Below are 17,818 nucleotides of genomic sequence, written 5' to 3' on the forward strand. Positions count from 1 at the left end.
CTCAGGGTTATACAAAAGTACATACAAGAGGAAGTGAGGGGAAAGGGAAAAATAATACAAGGGGGACAAATGAATGACAGTAGAGGGGGCAGAGCGAGAAGAGGGGAGGGGAGGGGAGGGGAGGGGAGGGGGTATAGTAGAGGATAGGAAAGGCAGCAGAACACAACAGACACTAGTATGGCAATATGTAAATCAATGGATGTGTAACTGATGTGATTCTGCAATCTGTATATGGGGTAAAAATGGGAGCTCATAACCCACTTGAATCAAAGGGTGAAATATGATATATCAAGAACTATGTAATGTTTTGAATAACCAACAATAAAAAATTAAAAAAAAAAAATAAAGGATATCTACGAAAGACCAATAGCTAACTTCATACTCAATGGTAAAAGATTAAAAGTTTTACCCCTAAGTTCAGGAACAAGACAAGGATACCTGCTTTTTGAATATTCTTCACTGTACTGGAAGTTCTAGCCAGAGCATTAGACAAGAAAAAGAGAGAAACAATATTCAAATTAAAAAGGAAGAAGCAAAACTATCTATATTCACAGATGCCTTACCCTATATATAGGAAATCAAAAATCCACAATAAAAACAACTAGGGCTAATAACAAATTCCACAAGTTGCTGGGTAGAAGATCAACATACAAACCCCAGCTAAACTGATACACACTAGGAACAAACAAAATTTTTATTTATTTTATTACTTTGTATATGTGTGTGTGTGTGTGTGTGTGTGCACGTGTGCACATGAGAGAGAGAGAGAGAGACAGACAGAGAGAGAGAGTGTGTGTGTGTGGTGTCCTGGGGATCAAACCCAGAGTTTTATGCATGCCAGACAAGCACTCTACCACTATATCCATTATATCCCCAGCCCCGAAGAGAAAAACGGAATTTTTAAAATTCCTTTTGCAATAGCATTCAAAAAATAAAATGCCTAGGAATAAATTTAATCCAGGAGGTAAAACTTATATACATTGAAAACCACAAAAATTGCTGAAGAAAAGTAAAGAAGATATAAACAAGTTAAAAGACATCTTGTGTTCATAGATAAGATTTAACATTGTTGAGAGATAGCAATACTCCCAAAACTTATAGATTTAATATAATTTCTATGAAAATTCCAACTGCCTTTTTTATACAAACAAAAAAAGTAATTCTCTAATTTATATGAAATGTCAAGGAGACCTAAATAGTTAGAATAATACTGAAAAAAAAACTCAAAGGGGTTCATAAATTTAAAAATGCTAGAAGTCAATGCATTTGAAGGCAAGATGATCACACCACGATCATCCACTAAAAATGTAGCTCTTACTTTTGCTGGACTTATGCCAAACTGGGCAATAACTTAAAGTCAACTAGAAAATACTTTCACAATACCTTCTGAGTTAACAAACACTGTAAATAATTCAAATAAACCTCAAAGTTGTGATTTTTCATTCTGAAATTCAACAATACAGTATCATATGACTTTCTTCCCTTTATCAAACCAAGACTGATAACCTTTCTCAGGTCCATCCATTCTAAAGCAAACAAGACTATTCTGTTCATTTCCAAATATTTGAGTAATTCTTATTCAAAAGAATAAATCAAAGGTCTCAGCTATTTTATACAGCACTTAACTATATATTATTATGAGTACACAGAGATTAGCCACATTTAAAGGGACTAAACATGTTCTAGAAACAACCCTGCAAAGTATAGCTCAATTTGGAACTAGTTTAAGTGACTCAAAAGAAATATGGAAGTAGACATGAGTTTGTGGTTTCACCCAGGAAGACTAATCAAGACCCAATGAGAAACACAGAATTATACAGTGTTCCTGAACACACAAGGTCACAGTTTTTGAAAAATGTATGGATAGCCCTAAGAACCTAGCACACATCTATCTAGGAATAGGGCAATTATGAAAAATTGCTTGGTGTTGCTTATTAAACCATTTAACAGAATAAGAATGGCAGAAAAATGGTTTGCACCTGTAAGCTTAGTGTTCAAAAATATCAATAAAATTTTCAAAGAAAAATTAAGCATCAATGATATCTAGGAGGTCTTTTCATTATAAATTTCATCACAACATATATAAGAGATTTCAATGTAAACAAAGAGGAGAGGAGAGGAAAGAGGACAGGAGGATAAAGAACAAATAAGGAGGACAATGAAGATGAAGAAAAGGATTAGAAGATCCTGGCATTTTTACCAAATTTTAAAAAAGTAATACAGATAGCTAAAGCAGCACATCTACCAAATATTTTCAATGAGATAAATACTACACAATCATGGATCTTATTAACATACTATAGAATTGACAAAAAATCTCATTTTGAAGATTCACCACTCAGTAATATTTTATATTTTCACAAGAAAAAACATTTTATATTCCCTATCACAGAGTCTGATACATGTGAGTAATAAATGCTTACTAAATGATCAACCTGGTGGTAGCTGGATGAACAAACAATGGACGATGGGAAAGAATGAATATTAGGCTTTCATTTCTGTGACAAATTACCTAACGTGAACAACTTAAAAGGAGGAAAAGTTTATTTAGGCCCACAGTTTCAGAGGTTCAGCCTAAGGTCAAATGACTCCACTACTCTGGGCTCAAGGTGAGACATAACACCATGACAGAGAAGTACTCAAGGCAACCAGGAAGCAGAGACAGAAAGGCAAAGGGTCTGCAGGGAAGGTGAGCCCTTCCAGGAATGCCTCCAGTGACCTACTCCCTCCAGTCATGCCCAGCCTTCCTACAGTTACCACCAGTTTAGTCCACTCAAACTAGGAAGGACTGATTAGGTTATAGCTCTCATATTCTAATTGTTTTTCCTCTAAATATGACTGCATTAACACAGGAAGTTTTGGGGGACACCTCCTACCTAAACCATAACTATATTCAAAACAAAGCATATTTGATACTGGAGAATTGCTGCTTCTCCATTTGAAAAAACTTATCTAATTAGGGGGTAATGTGTGAGAAGTAGCACAGTATAGTGGAAAGAAGACATTTAGATTTAGAAAACCTAGACTAAAGCTCTGGCTCAACTCTAACTGGCTGTGTCCCTGAGCAAATTGCTTCATTTATACAAGTCTTAGTTCCTTCACCTGTAAAATGGGGATTACAATAACTACCTTACAAACAAGCAATTTTGGCATCTGGAACAAACTATACCAACCAGCTCTCAAATCAATTCTGTAATTCATAATGTAGCCCACAGATGGGTATTACTAACAATGCTCACCATCTGGTAGCTTCCTGTTTTAAATAATTATTCTTGCTAAATAGGTGCCAAGCTTTTAGAATCATTATATTAAATGTCTGCACCCTCTAAATTTTGGTACCTTTAGACAAAGCACAAGTATGACCAGACATGGTTCAGCTTAGGGAGTTGACCTGAAGATTAAAAATAACATAAGAAAAACACCTTTATACTGTGACAGGCATGTAATAGATGAGTTGTTACTTAAACATTCATTAACACCTTTATGCAGTCCATTTGCCACTGTACATTATCACAACTATTCCAGGAAGCCCACCGTGAGAATACAGATTAACCATATCAGCATCTTGTAGTAATGTATAACAAGATGGATATGAAAGGATGGTATGTACTTTACTATTCTCTCCAAAGATTCAATTGACTCCTTCTACCTTGACTTTTAGATTTTCTCTCTTAAGTCCATAAAGACCTGAGAGTCCATGGTGCCATTTCTAGATTAAGGAATAAGAGAAGTGTCAGGTTCAAAAAGAGAATCTGAAGTTACCACTATGCAGGCGTGCGTCTTTGCTGGATGAGCAAAGAGAACCACTGCTATTGTGCTTTGCATCTAGTCTCAGCTGCACAAACTCCAATTAAAGAAGAAAAACATCAAGCCACCTTTATCAGATCTACTAACAATCCAGATAAACTCCTTTAGGATGAATAGTTTAGTAGTGAAGTAACAAAATTTTCCAGCTCCCAAAATCTCTGTGTAAAGTGTTTTTAAATAGCTCTGAAAGATTATTTTCTCTGGATTATCAGATATCCAGATAACTTTTGTGTTCTATCTGCTTTTATTATAAACATGCTAATCCAAACCAAGGTCAAAGGAATAACTGTTATAAAAAGAGTTAAATTAAAATTATCTATTGGTTTTACTGATTCTAATGATGTTTCAGTAACCCTGGAACAAACTTTCCCCGAGGAAACATCTTTTCTGAGCATAAATGTCAAATCAAGTTCACAAGCTAGAGCCCCCAATTTTCCCACAAATTAAAGGATAATGTCCATATGTCTGTTAGGTGGTAGACTTTTAAACAGAATACACAGACTGGAGTTAAATGTACAGCCATCAGGATTGAAACAGAGGTTCTTTTATATATGGGTTAAAATATTAGAATTCTTAAGATGGCAGCTTAGTAAAAACATAGAAAGTAAGTAAATAAGAAATGAATAATACTATCATATTATAAACAAAAAAAAAGGACTAAAAGCAGTAAGTCAATTATTTAAACTTTTGGGATTCAATAGCACATTAACAATAAAACCCAATCCAGAACAGGACTGGATACTATGGTTTCAGACAGACATGTTAAACAGGAGAAATACGTTTAAATAGTTAAAATTCCTTAAGACAAAGGTCTAGTAGGATTAGTGTCAAGTCCCAATGGAGAAATAATTAACCACCATAACCAGCAAAGTAATTAAGTGAAATATTTTTTGTTATTGGTTGATATGTATTTAAAATTCTCATTTTGAAGCAACAATTTTTATTTTTCTGGTGCCATCAAGTGGTAACATTATGAAGTGTTCAAGATTAAATGCAGATAACTTTTAGACAAAAAGATGGCACACTGATGTGTTCTATCTATGTCAATTAAATACCAAGGATGTTTTAGCACATAGCACCGGAACATCAGAGCAGATTTTTTGTAATTAATTCCCTCTTTACGCTCTTGGTTTAAAAGCCTATTTTATTTTATCTTTTCATTGAGAGTAAAAGCACTAGAGAATCTCTGTGAATACTTCTGAGGAACAATGCAGTCAAATAAGAAAAAAAAAATTCTTATTCGTACAAGAGACTTGGAGATGTGTTGACTTTGTAAAAAAAAAAAAAAAAATCTCATTTTGGGGGCTAGGGATACAGCTCAATTGGTAGAGTGCTTGCCTCGAATGCACAAAGCCCTGGGTTCAATCCCAGCACCACAAAAAAAAAAAAAAAAAAAAATTAAAAAAAAAAAAAAAAAAAANAGGATGTTTTAGCACATAGCACCGGAACATCAGAGCAGAATTTTTTGTAATTAAATTCCCTCTTTACGCTCTTGGTTTAAAAGCCTATTTTATTTTATCATTTTCATTGAGAGTAAAAAGCACTAGAGAATCTCTGATGAATAACTTCTGAAAGGAACAATGCAGTCAAATAAGCAAAAAAAAAAATTCTTATTACGTCAAGAGACTTGGAGAAATGTGTTGACTTTGATGAAAAAAAAAAAAAATCTCAATTTTTGGGGGCTAGGGATACAGCTCAATTGGTAGAGTGCTTGCCTCGAAATGCACAAAGCCCTGGGTTCAATCCCAAAGCACCACAATTAAAAAAAAAAAAAAAAATTATTTTTGTAGATTAACTGATCAAAGTATAGAGTTAAGTACCTCTGATAATCTCACTTGAAGTTCAGTAATTTCTCATTTTCATTCTTGTTCCTATATAAGATTATACAGAAGATATAGTTATATGTACATTTTCCCCCACATACCAACATAAGAACATGCCAAAACATACTAATGTAGATAAAATTGTACCTTGAACACCTTCTAGGAGTAAATCAACTCCCTTCCTATAAAATTCAGAAGCAGCTTCATAGTCGTCTTCCTCTTCCTTTTTCAAAGCCAGCTTTATTAATTCTCCTGCTTTCTCCAAATAATCTCTCTTGCCAAGCTTAGATTTTAAACTGCCAGGAAAGAGGCTACGACTTTCCCGTTCTTCTTCTGTTTTGTTCTGTTCACTGTCAGAAGCAACAGCCCCTAATGCTGAGGAATCCGAAGAGAGATTGAGACCAAAAGTTCTACTGGGAGAATTTTGATTGGAAGCCATTCCATCATCTAACTCGGCAAGAGAATCCACATCAACAGTAAGAGATATCAGATCACTGTCACTGGAGAAGCCTAGAAATATGATCACAATAGTAAACATATTAAATTGAGCATCAGCCAAAAGAATACAAATCACTCTAGCTGTTCATTTTTTCATACAATCCAATTCAATTAGGAAGGCTGTAATTTACTGATGGAAGTCAGTGTCTAGCAATTTATTTGAGCGTAGTTCATTCACTTTTATACCATCTCTTTATAACCCTGGAAAACAATTTGCTTACCTTAATCACCAAACTAAAATTGAAGACAAGCCTTGATCTAGCCTTGTTATCAAAACCAAGATCTTGAAAACTGTTGCTTGCACACATAGCTGCTGTAAACAACAGCATTATCATAAGGCACAAAGGGTAAGAGTTTTGGAGTCATACCAAAAAAGTACTTCAATACCAGTTCTTAAAATGTACTGTGTGACTAAGAGGAAGTTCCTTAAATTTTAATTATTGGGCAAATTTCTAAATGAGAAACTGCTAATGCATATGAGCCATAATAGACTATCATGAAATTATAACCACTATGACAATTAAATAAAAATTATATAATGATTAAATAATGCATCTTTTAGGTATGCCTTCAGGTACCCATGCACATCTGGAAAATGTACGCTATTAAGATTTTTAAAAGAATTGAAATTTGGGCTGGGGTTGTGCCTTAGCAGTAGAGCGCTTGCCTAGCACGTATGAGGCCCTGGATTCAATCCTCAGCACCACATAAAAATAAATAAATAAAACAAAGGTATTGTGTTCAACTACAACTAAAAAAATATAATTTTTTATATTTATTTAATTGTAAATGAACACACAGTATCTTTATTTATTTTTATGTGGTGCTGAGGATTGAACCCAGTACCTCACACATGCGAGGCAAGCACTTTACCACTGAGCTACAGCCTCAGCCCCCTAAAAAATAAATATTTTTAAAAAAATAATTAAAATTTTAGACAATTTTGTTTTGGTCTGTTTTAGAAACAAAGCTGGACTATATATGTACCTTAGTTTTCAGACCAAAAGATAAAAAATAAATAATAAATTCTACTTAACTATTTAATATTTAAATGCAAGAATTTCTTCTCCCATGTAATTAATTTCATAGTAAATTAAGCATCTTCTACAAGAACAGACAGCAAACTTTCTGGCCTTGGAACTTCCTTTCACATTCTTAAAAATGGTGATTCCAAAAAGCTTTTGGGTAATGTGAATTATATCTCTAAATACTTACTAACATTGTATTGATACTAAGAAAGACTGAGAAATATTTTTAAATAAAACATTAAAGACTACTGATAAATTCTATGAAAAATAACTTCTATGTGACAAAACAAAAATATCTATTGAGAGAAGATTTTGGAAAATCTTGTTAATGTCCAGCTTAAGAGAAGATGAATAGATTCTCATATCTGATTCTACATACCATCTATTGTCATATTTTTTTTGGTCAAAAGATATGAAGAAAATGTCACATAGATATACCATTGAAAAAGAAACAAGTGTTTTCGTACTCTTTTCAGATTACTGTGTATATTGTTCTTTAATTTAAAGACATCAAAACTCCACAAGCAATAGTTTCTTAAATCTAGCTGTACTGTGAAATATAAGATTCTATCAATGAAATGTCCATTTTTATTACATTCAAATCCATTCGACTATCTTGTATACTGAATGAATCTTTTACCCATGCTTAAGTTTGTGACAACAAATTGAAAATACTGGTTTACTGAGTTACACAGATCTTCCAAATGTTTTCCCCACATTTCATTATTACAACATCCAAAATAATCATAATTGTTAATACCATCACCAATCTCATCAGAAAATCCTTTAAGTATATGGAAGTTGTCAAACTCAAAAGTAGCAAACAGAAATGATCCAAAACTCTTACTTTGGGGTTGAAAATTCTAATTTTATCACTGGCAGTAAACACTATCAGTTGTTTGCCTTGAAGTGTCAGCTTTCAATCACTTTCAAGAAAAACTTTGCCAAGTATACAAGTTTGAATAACAATAGTTTATCAATTGTTGTTTCAAGCAAAATGGTGTCCCATTAAAAAATAAATAAATAAACAAGTGGTTTGGCTCATAACTTCAAAAACTACACAAATCATTTTCCTCACTACATACTGATAGTTCAGTATGCAAAGGGCTTTATATGTATCTTTCCTCTTTTGTCACGCAGAATATTCAAGAAGACATGTACCCAAAGGCTGATATTTAATAAAATTAACAGTTTTCACTGCTTTATCAAAAACATTCTTAAGAAAAATCAGCATTGGTTTTACTACAAGTATATGCAATGTTTACTGCTGAGTCAGGCATCACTGTCCTGATTCATGCCTAGACATAGCAGTCTCACCCCCACTGCTTTTGCATAATCAGTTCAAATGTCAACACAGTGGAAAGGCAAAGAATGTCCTAATACTATTATCTCTTCTATATTTTTGCCTGTGGAGCCCCTGAAAAGACCTTAAGAATACCCAGAGGTCTGAAGACCACATTTTGAGAGCCTCAGATCTACAGCATTATATAGGAGTTACAATTGTGTTTTATAAAAAAAAGAATTTAGGAACACCTATGAGACCTGCATCACAATTGAATATTAACTGCTAAGTTTCTCTGAAAAGAAAATACATTTAAAAAAATTATTTCCTTAGGGTTAAATGCTAAATCAAAACTAAAGATGGAAATCCAAAACTGAAGTCTCTGCACTTTTCCTCCTATTATTTCAAATAAACCACTCTGTAAATTGGGAATTCTCTATATCCAGAGACTAGGATAGGTATTCTCATGTAAGCAATATATTAAGGACCTTCCATAAAAAAAATTATGAATACATAAAAAAACTGAAGGTGGATTAGACTTTACAAATGTAAGATCAGAGATCAGTAAACTTTTTTTCTATAAAGGGTCTAAGAGAAAATATTTTAGGCTTTTCCAACCATATGATCTCTGTTGTAGCTATTCAACTTTGCTGTTGAAGCACAAAAGCAGCCATCATCTACATATAAATGAATAAGCATGGCTTTATTCCAATAAAACTTTATTTATGGATACTGAAATTTTAATTCCATATAATTTTACATCACAAAATAATATGTTCAGGTGTTTATTCAACCAAAAATGTAAAAAACATTCATAGCTCATAGGCCATAGGAAAATATGGGCCATTGTTTGCCAACCTCTATTATAAACTCAAATTGCTTACTTAACATCAAATAAAGTAAGTTAGAGTAAAAACATATAACTGGCAGCTAAGCTAAATTTTCAAATCAGTTTTAGACACTACTTTGGCACCCTGTCAATATATCCTTGTTTTCATTTTTTTTTCCAGAAAACCTTAGAATCCGCACTAAGTATTAATTCTGTTCCCCAAAAGCAACAGATTCCATTAAGCCCACAATCTCAACTGGAATTCACTGGACCTAGTGAAAATCATTTCAGTTCCCTGACATTTCAGTTATACAGGCAGTACTCCATAACCAAAATCTTTTATAGCAATCTTAAAAGTTATTCATATTACTAGGCTTTTTAATGTTTTATGTATTTCAATGCAAATTTATTTCCTTTAATGATACCAAGTGGACTAGATAATCTACTAATACACAATTTAGTTGAAAACAAACGTTCTGGTTTATACAACTAATCACAAAAGAAAGGAAATGCTGTGTTACAGATCTTTTGTCTGTTCTCTGGTGTCTTGTCACTGTAACCTTCATACCATCTATCACATTGTTTTATTTCATCCTTTGCAGCATTTTCCTTTCTAACAAGAACAATAATACCAAAGGGCAAGGGGGTAAAGTTATGTGTACTCAGTTTCTCGGCTTTTGACCACAAAAATCTAAGAACATAGAAATACTTCCTGTTATCTTTGCAACCTTATTTTATTAGCAAAGGGAATCATAATTAAATGAAATTAGATCAGAAAAGTAAAACATCTAGGGAGAAAGTCAGATAGCAAAACTAAGTAAATAAATATTATACATAAAATGTTTACTTCTCAAATTCTTCCTAGTTTTAAATGAAGAATCTTTAAAGGCAAGCAAACATCAACAAAAATACTAACAGGTTATGAAAAGGTGTTTTGTTTTTCCTTTTCCTTTCCTTTTTTTTTTTTTTTAAGCCAAATTGGGGAAAACAAAGAGAAACAAAAATTTTGATTTCTGGTTTAACCTTTCTGGGAGACAATTTAACAAAGCATATCAAAGACACAAGAACTGCTTATGTTTTTCACCAAAGAAATTTGGCAATTTATGCCAAAATCAATCAGAGATATGCAAAAAGATCCATGTATAAAAATGTTCCTCATAAAAAGTAGTGAAAATTTGGAGATAACAAATTCCTAACAATAGAAGATTATGATACCTCCCTATGATTAACTATTATACAGCTTTAAAATCATGTTGTAGAAGACTTTCAATGTTAATGTTTTCATGATATATAAAAACAAATGGCAAAATAGTATGGATACTATAATTCTAACTGGAAAACAAAGATTAAAAAACAGTCTAGGAAGATACACTAAGTATTAATAGTAATTTTTCTCTGTATGGTAAGATTACAGGGGATTCTATAATACAGAATATCACACAATTCTTTGTGTGCAAAGTCCTTAAGCTTGGTATCTGAAAAATATCAAAAAAAGATGCTGCAAGAGTTAAAAAGTAGGAATTTGGTAATAAGGCTATATGAACTTTATTTATAAAATATGGGTCCTCCAACAACCAGTGGTAAGGAATTCCAAACTTTAAAAAGAAGGCAGATGTGATTACAAAGACAGGTGGGTTTACTCCTGACATTGCTCCTCCTTGCCTACCTTATTCCTTTACTTCTCCTGTTAAGCGGCACCTGACCAAGTTTGAAAAGCATAACCCTACCACATCTCCTTGATCACTCACTGCCACTATTCATCTTGCACTACTTGTGGACATCTCTCTTTTCCATATTTGAGCAATTCCTAAATTCCATTCTTACCAATGAAATATTCCCCAACCTGCTCACAGAGATGATTTGTTTGTTTGTTTGTTTGTTTTCAGTGCTGAGGATGAAACACAAGGCCTTAAACATGCTAGGCAAACACTCTACCACTAAGGAAGTTAGGTCACTGAGGGTGTATCTTTGGAAAGGATACTGGGATCCTAGCCCCTTCCCATCTCTTTGCTTCCTGGCCTCTATGAGGTAAACACTTTCCTCCACCATATGCTCTTACCATGTTAAACTGCCTTGACACAGGCCCAAAAGCAACAGAGTTGACTGACCATTGACTAAAGCTTCTGAAACCATGAGCCAAAATAAACCTTTCTTCCTAATAAATTGTTTACATTAGGTATTTTGTCATATTGATAAAAAGTTTATTAAAACACATTTTAAAACTCCCTTTGCTTTTATAGCTATGTCATGTATATGTGTGTGTATATATATGTATACACACTCATATATGAATATACACATATATGTATTCAGTACCTAGTTTATTCACCTTATATCCTAAATACATAAGCTTAATACAGTGTTTGTTCAATTCTTAGAAACTGTGGTCCTATAGCTTAACTTGTTTTACATAAAGCCATACATAAATTTCACACAGAGACTAAAACCCACAAAGAAAGTTAACAAGTAAGATATGGGGAGCAACAAGCAAATAATAAGGTCTCTATTTAGATAAGTAAAAGAAACATGCAAGATTAGGCAGGGCAACCACTGATACTTGATATAATACAGAGAATATATGTCAAAGTTAAACCAACCTGAAGTCAATCCATCCTTACAGGGGCCCTCTAGGCCACCACAAGAGTAAAAGGTGCCTCCTTCACCAACATCATCAAGTCAGAAACCTAGGCCTTTGGGGGAAGTGATGCAAGCGGGGGAAGTCAAAGGTTCTATGAAAGCGTTCTGCCTCCAGGTTCATATCACAGAGATTCCAGTCACAGGGCTATTAGAGGGCCCCAGGTGACTTGTTAAAAAGCAGCTACAGACAACGTGGGGTTTATTTAGCATCCCAGTTCACCTACCTACCCTCACCTCTGTGCTTTGAACTGCTTAGAGTAGGGCAGTATAGCGAAATCTGTCTAGGACACCAACTCTGAAAGACAGGCCCCAGGGGGAAAGGTTGAGCTGTCACAGGAAAAAAATCTTTATACTATAAGCTATCAGAAATCCGCATTTGAAGACCATCTGTAAAAAGAGATCAGTCTCCTTTAGTACAACAGGTGGGCTCTCATGGGTGACTATATATAAAATACATGGCCTCATTACTATTAGCTGATAACCTTCACTAAACTCTGAGGTTCAAATATTGCCATAGTCAACCAAAGGGAATTTCTACTTGTCCTAGTAGCAATCACTCATGCTTCACACACAAAGCAAGACATCTAACCAGAAGAACAGAAGTTACCTGGAGGTAGAAAACACAGAGATCAGTTTCCATTAAGAAGCCCTAACAAATATGATTTTAAGTGATAACCTACATGTAAAGCTTAATCTAGTTGAGATTCTTGCATTTGTTGCCACATTCATCACTTAGTAATAGCTACTATTACTAACAAGAACCATTTCCTTAATGTTTCACATGTTTAAAAACATCCTTGGGATATGTCTATGCCTCACCCTTGAAAATTTATGAAAAGAGCATCAATATCTGATGTGCATTTGGTGAAAAACTAAGTTCACAAAACAACGTATGAATCATAATTACAACCTAATACTGTTATCATAAACAATAAAGCTCTATCACTTGGCTTCACTTTCTACCCAAAGAACTTTCATTCTGCTACTCTTCATAACCTTCTCTGAACTCTAGCATTTCAAAACTGCTCCCAGTGGTCATGGAGGTCACACTGCACTTTCTATACCACATATGTATCCTCCCTGCCATAAAATTAAATCTGAATTGCAAAATTTAGTTCTGAGAGTGTTATCAAATACCTGTAATGCTTTAGATACATGGTTTAAACCCTTTGAAATTCCAAATTTTTAGTAGTAAAGTAAGGGATTTATATCATCTCTAATGTTTCTTGTACTCTAAAACTCTGATTCCTTCAACATTTTATGAACTTTTTATTATTTAATCCATATGACCCCTAACAATCTAATATCCAATAGTATTCTAAACAGCCTTGGGTTTTTGAAAGTCAGTACTTATGATTTGCATCATCTGTTTGTTCTTATATACTTACACATACTGACATATTCTCTCTCATTTGTGCTTACCATTAGAAAAAGGAACTATTCTTTTTCCCTATTTAAGCTTTCCCACTAAAGAAAATTCAATTAATAAGGGGCAATGAATAAAATAAAGATGGGTAAAGAAGCACTTAAAAGGAAAAAGAATGTCTTTAAGCTGAGTAAACCAATATTAACAATATAACCAATATAACAGAAGGGTCTAGAATGATGTTAGCTGTAAGACAGAATTCTCATGGTGCCACCTTGTGGACATTTGTTGAATAAAACTCTACTTTAACTTTTCATTCGACTTTCTATATTTTGTCATATTGTATTAACACCCTGTACTGCACAGACTTTAAGTTAAACTATTTTTCTTTTCTTTTTCTCCATGTACTGAGGGACTGAACCCATCAGGCACTTTAACCCTTTAAACTACATCCCTTTTTATTTATTTTTTAAACAGTTGGAACAGGGTCTAGCTAAATTGCAGAGGCTGGCCTTGAATTTGGTATCCTCCTGACTCACCTTGGTCTTCTAAGTCACTAGGATTACAGATGGGCACCACCACACCTGGCTTAAAATTTATCTTAAAAGCAGCCTTAATCGATCTATTTAAGAATACCCCTCGGGGCTGGGGATGTGGCTCAAGCGGTAGCGCGCTCGCCTGGCATGCGTGCGGCCCGGGTTCGATCCTCAGCACCACATACAGACAAAGATGTTGTGTCCGCCAAATACTAAAAAATAAATATTAAAATTCTCTCTCTCTCCCTCTTTCTCACTCTCTCTCACTCTTTCTTTAAAAAAAAAAAAAAAAGAATACCCCTCTTTAAAAATGATTCTGCCTCAAAGCATAAGCTTTTAAATCCATTAAATAAAAACAGTACATGTAATCAAAATATAAAATAAATAAGATTTCTATAAAGAAAGTTTTGATCAAATTAAATAATTATATACTTTCTGTTATGGTTTGGATGATAGGTGTCCCCTGAAAGCTCACGTGTGAGATAATTCAAGAAAGCTTAGAGGTGAAATGACTAGGCTATGAGAATCTTACCTAATCAGTGTGTTAGTCCACTGGTAGGGATTAACTGAGTGATGACTATGGGCTGGTGGGGTATGGCCGTAGGGGTTGGGTCATTGGGGGTGTGCATCTATAGTACATACTTTGTCTGTGATGAGGAGAGTCTCTCTCTGCTTCCTAGCCAGGTCCTGACCTGCTTTCTTTTGCCACACTCTTCCACAGTGATATTCTTACTCACCTTGAGCCACAAGAAATGGAGCCAGCTGTCAATGGATTGAGACCTCTGAAACCGTGAGCCCCCAAATAAACTTTTCCTCTTTAAAAATTGTTCTTGTCAGGTCTTTTGATCACAACAGCAACAAAGCTAACAAATAGAAAATGGTACTGGAAGTGGGGCTGTTGCTGTGACTAACCTGACTATGTTGTTCAGAAGCTTTTGGAGTTTTTTGAAACTTGTGGGAAGAATTTTGGGAAAGCTTTAGATTGTAAGTGGACATAAGGATGGCCTTAGGCCTTAGGCCTTAGCCCAAGCTTCTCCATTTTAAAAACTCCACTTTGAAACCTGTAGTCTCACGCCTATGGAGCCCTCCAATATGATCATCAGGCATAGCCCTGACATAAACAAGTCAATTCTCCCCACCCTGGCAAGCTCAGAGTGAAGTCTCTGTCATATGCTCCTTGCCCAATAAAAGGGAGAGGCAAGAAAATCAGGGTGGGTACCACAAGACCAAATGCTTTAACCCCAGGGCAAATGATGTCACTGAGAAATCCGGTGGCAGCAGATAGGGATGAAAGGGTGGTCAGAAGCTCCAAGATTTAGTGTAATTGATGGAGCAAATGAACAGACATCCAGCCGGCCGACACGGAGCCCTCATGCTGGAGAGCCTAATGAAGACCTGGACTGACATCCTAACTCTTCTCATAATTTGCCTGATCTTCTGCATCTTCCTCACCGCTCTCAAACTCTACAGCCACATCTTGGCCCTGGTGAGAACTGCAACTTCTCCCTATGACCCTCTCCTCAACCGGCCATCAGCTCCTCCCCAGGAGAAGCCTGCCTTGGTTCCTGATCTGATCACCATAGTCTGAGTAAGTGTGCATCTGCTGGACTTAAAGCCTAAGGCTTGAGACTTTTGATCTAAAACTTGAGCTTAGCATGTAGAGGGAAATATCTGTCATGAGCCTATCAGATTAAGTGTGTCTGCAGTGCTCAGAATTAATCTAGAATTGTTTTCTGTGAATTGATTATGCCTAGCATTAAGGATTGTCATTTTCTTGATTAAGAACCTATAGAAGGGGGAGCTTGAGAGAAATAGATGAATTCTAGATGGGGCAGAGGGGTGGGAGGGGGCATGGGGTTGGAAATGATAATGGAATGTGATGGACATCATTATCCAGAGTACATGTATGAAGACACGAATTGGTGTGAATATACTTTGTATATAACCAGAGATATAAAAAATTTGTGCTCTATATGTATAAGGTGTAATGCATTCTGTGTCATTTATAAATAAAAAATTAATACAAAAAAGAACCTATAGAGTGAAATTGTATTTAGTGATTTGAGTGATTAAGCATTGAAAAGGGCAGAAGCGCATGGACATTCTTTATTTCTCCCCCTGACAACATAAGTCACACCTTTTGCCCATCCCAACAGTGGAATATAATGGGCCACTCTACTGTGAGTTCAAAAGACCAGAATGCCAGTATCACAATGGACTGTAAAAATTGTTCTGATGAGAACTGAGAAGGAAAGGAGTCAAGGAAATTTGACCAGAGGCTATTCGTATTACATTCTGGCTAAGAAGTTGTATTTTGCCCATGTTCTGAGACTTTCTTTGAAGCTGATTTTAAATGCCATGGACTTCTTAATTTGGTGGGGAAAATGTCTAGGCATCATAGCATTCAGTTGGTGGCATGATTATTGCCGTTAGCATTTAGCCAAATTTACTGTGATAACTGGGAGCATGAAGATTTGAAAAAGCTTCACTTTGGTCAGAAAACTGCCAGTAAAACTAGTGCTAAAGAATATGTGGTAGTTACAGATATTACAGCCACTAAAGAAAAGATAAATACTTTGACCAGAAACAATAGGAGACATGGCTTGAGGGCATCTCACGAACTGGCAAGACCATACCCATCTCAGGATGAAGGGTATAAAAGTAAAAATTCCTTTGAGAAAAGACCATGGGGGCACCCTACTTGCACAGGAGGGCCTAGGAAGATGTTTCACCATGCTCAGCCAGGCAGGCAATCAGAGGCTGCAGCAGCCAAGATCCTAAGAGGTTTGGCTACTGCTGAGGTGGCAGAAGACCTGGCATCAATCAGGTAGTACTGGTTCTACAGGAGAGTGGGATGCTAGAGTTAGGGGGTCATGGAGGCTTTCACTGAGATTTCAAAGGCAGGCCTGGAAAGCCAGGCAAAGTGCAGCAGAGTGGGAGTTCCTGGGGGCAGCTCCTGATAGGGTGATATATGAGTTTTGAGAAGGAAGGCAAAGCTGCAGGGGAGACCCCCAAGATTAAGAAATGACAGTACTAGGGAATATCTGCCAATGAAAGCTGCAGGAATTGAGCACAGACAAACCAACAGAGAAGCCATGTAGGCTGCAACCAGCAAAGCCACAGGGGCGGAGCTACACAAGCCCTTTGGAGAGAATATCACAATGCCAGCAGATACCAGCAGATGCCAGCAGATTCCAGACATGGAACTACAGGACTTGTTTGCCAGCTAGATTTCAGTCTTGTTTTGATCCCATCCCTTCTTTCTATGTCCCTATTTCTCCCTGGTAGAATGGAAGTGTTTATTTTGTACCTTTATATACTGGATACATGTAACCTGCTTTTGATTTTTACAGGAGCTCACAATGAGAGTTTGCTTTAAGTCTCCAAGGAGACTTTAGAGTTGGACTTTTGGGCAACGCTAATGCGATGGATACTCTTGAAAATGGATTAAATACACTTTGCAAATGTGAAATAAGCAAGAGCTTTTGGGGGCCTGGGGTAGAAATGTTACAGTTTAGATGTGAGGTGTCCCCCAAAAGCTTATGTATGAGACAATACAAGAAGGATTAGAGGTGAAATGACTGGGTTATGAGAGCTTTAACCCAAAAAGTTAATTAATTCCCAGACAGGGATTAACTGAATGGTAAATGAAGGCAGACAGGGTGAGGCTAGAGGAGGTAGGTCCCTAGGAGCATACCTTACCCATCCTCTTCCTCTCTTCTCCTCTCCTCTCTTCTTCTCTCTCCCCACCCCCCTTCCAGCTGCCCTGTTCCTAGCTGTTTTCCTCTGCCACACTCTTCCACCATGATGCCTGCCTTACCTCAGCCCCAAAGAATGGAGTCAGCTGTCTGTGAACTAAAAGGTCTGGAATCATGAGCCCCAAAATAAACTTTTTCTTTTAAAACTATTCTTGTCAGGTCTTTTGGTCACAACAGCAAAAAAGGTGACTAAAACACTTTCCCCAATTAGTCCTCCAATATTTTAATTATAATCAACACTTCAGTGTAACAGT

At 35.7% G+C, this 17,818-nt stretch overlaps 1 protein-coding gene across 6 annotated transcripts in view; it reads right to left on the minus strand.

The window, feature by feature from the left end:
- Rps6kc1 (ribosomal protein S6 kinase C1) overlaps positions 1-17,818 on the minus strand; it is a 200,008-nt gene that overhangs the window by 123,279 nt on the left and 58,911 nt on the right. For 5 of the 6 annotated variants that reach the window (XM_015483653.2, XM_048809399.1, XM_015483652.2 and 2 more), the window contains one exon: positions 5,778-6,140. In XM_015483653.2, the coding sequence (XP_015339139.1) occupies positions 5,778-6,140 (363 nt within the window). Of the gene's footprint in view, positions 1-5,627; positions 5,679-5,777; positions 6,141-17,818 lie in introns of those variants that run through there. The other variant, XM_015483657.2, reaches the window with a different exon arrangement.

Source organism: Marmota marmota, unplaced genomic scaffold, assembly GCF_001458135.2.
Source record: "Marmota marmota marmota unplaced genomic scaffold, marMar, whole genome shotgun sequence".
In the NCBI taxonomy this organism is placed as follows: Eukaryota; Metazoa; Chordata; class Mammalia; order Rodentia; family Sciuridae; genus Marmota; species Marmota marmota.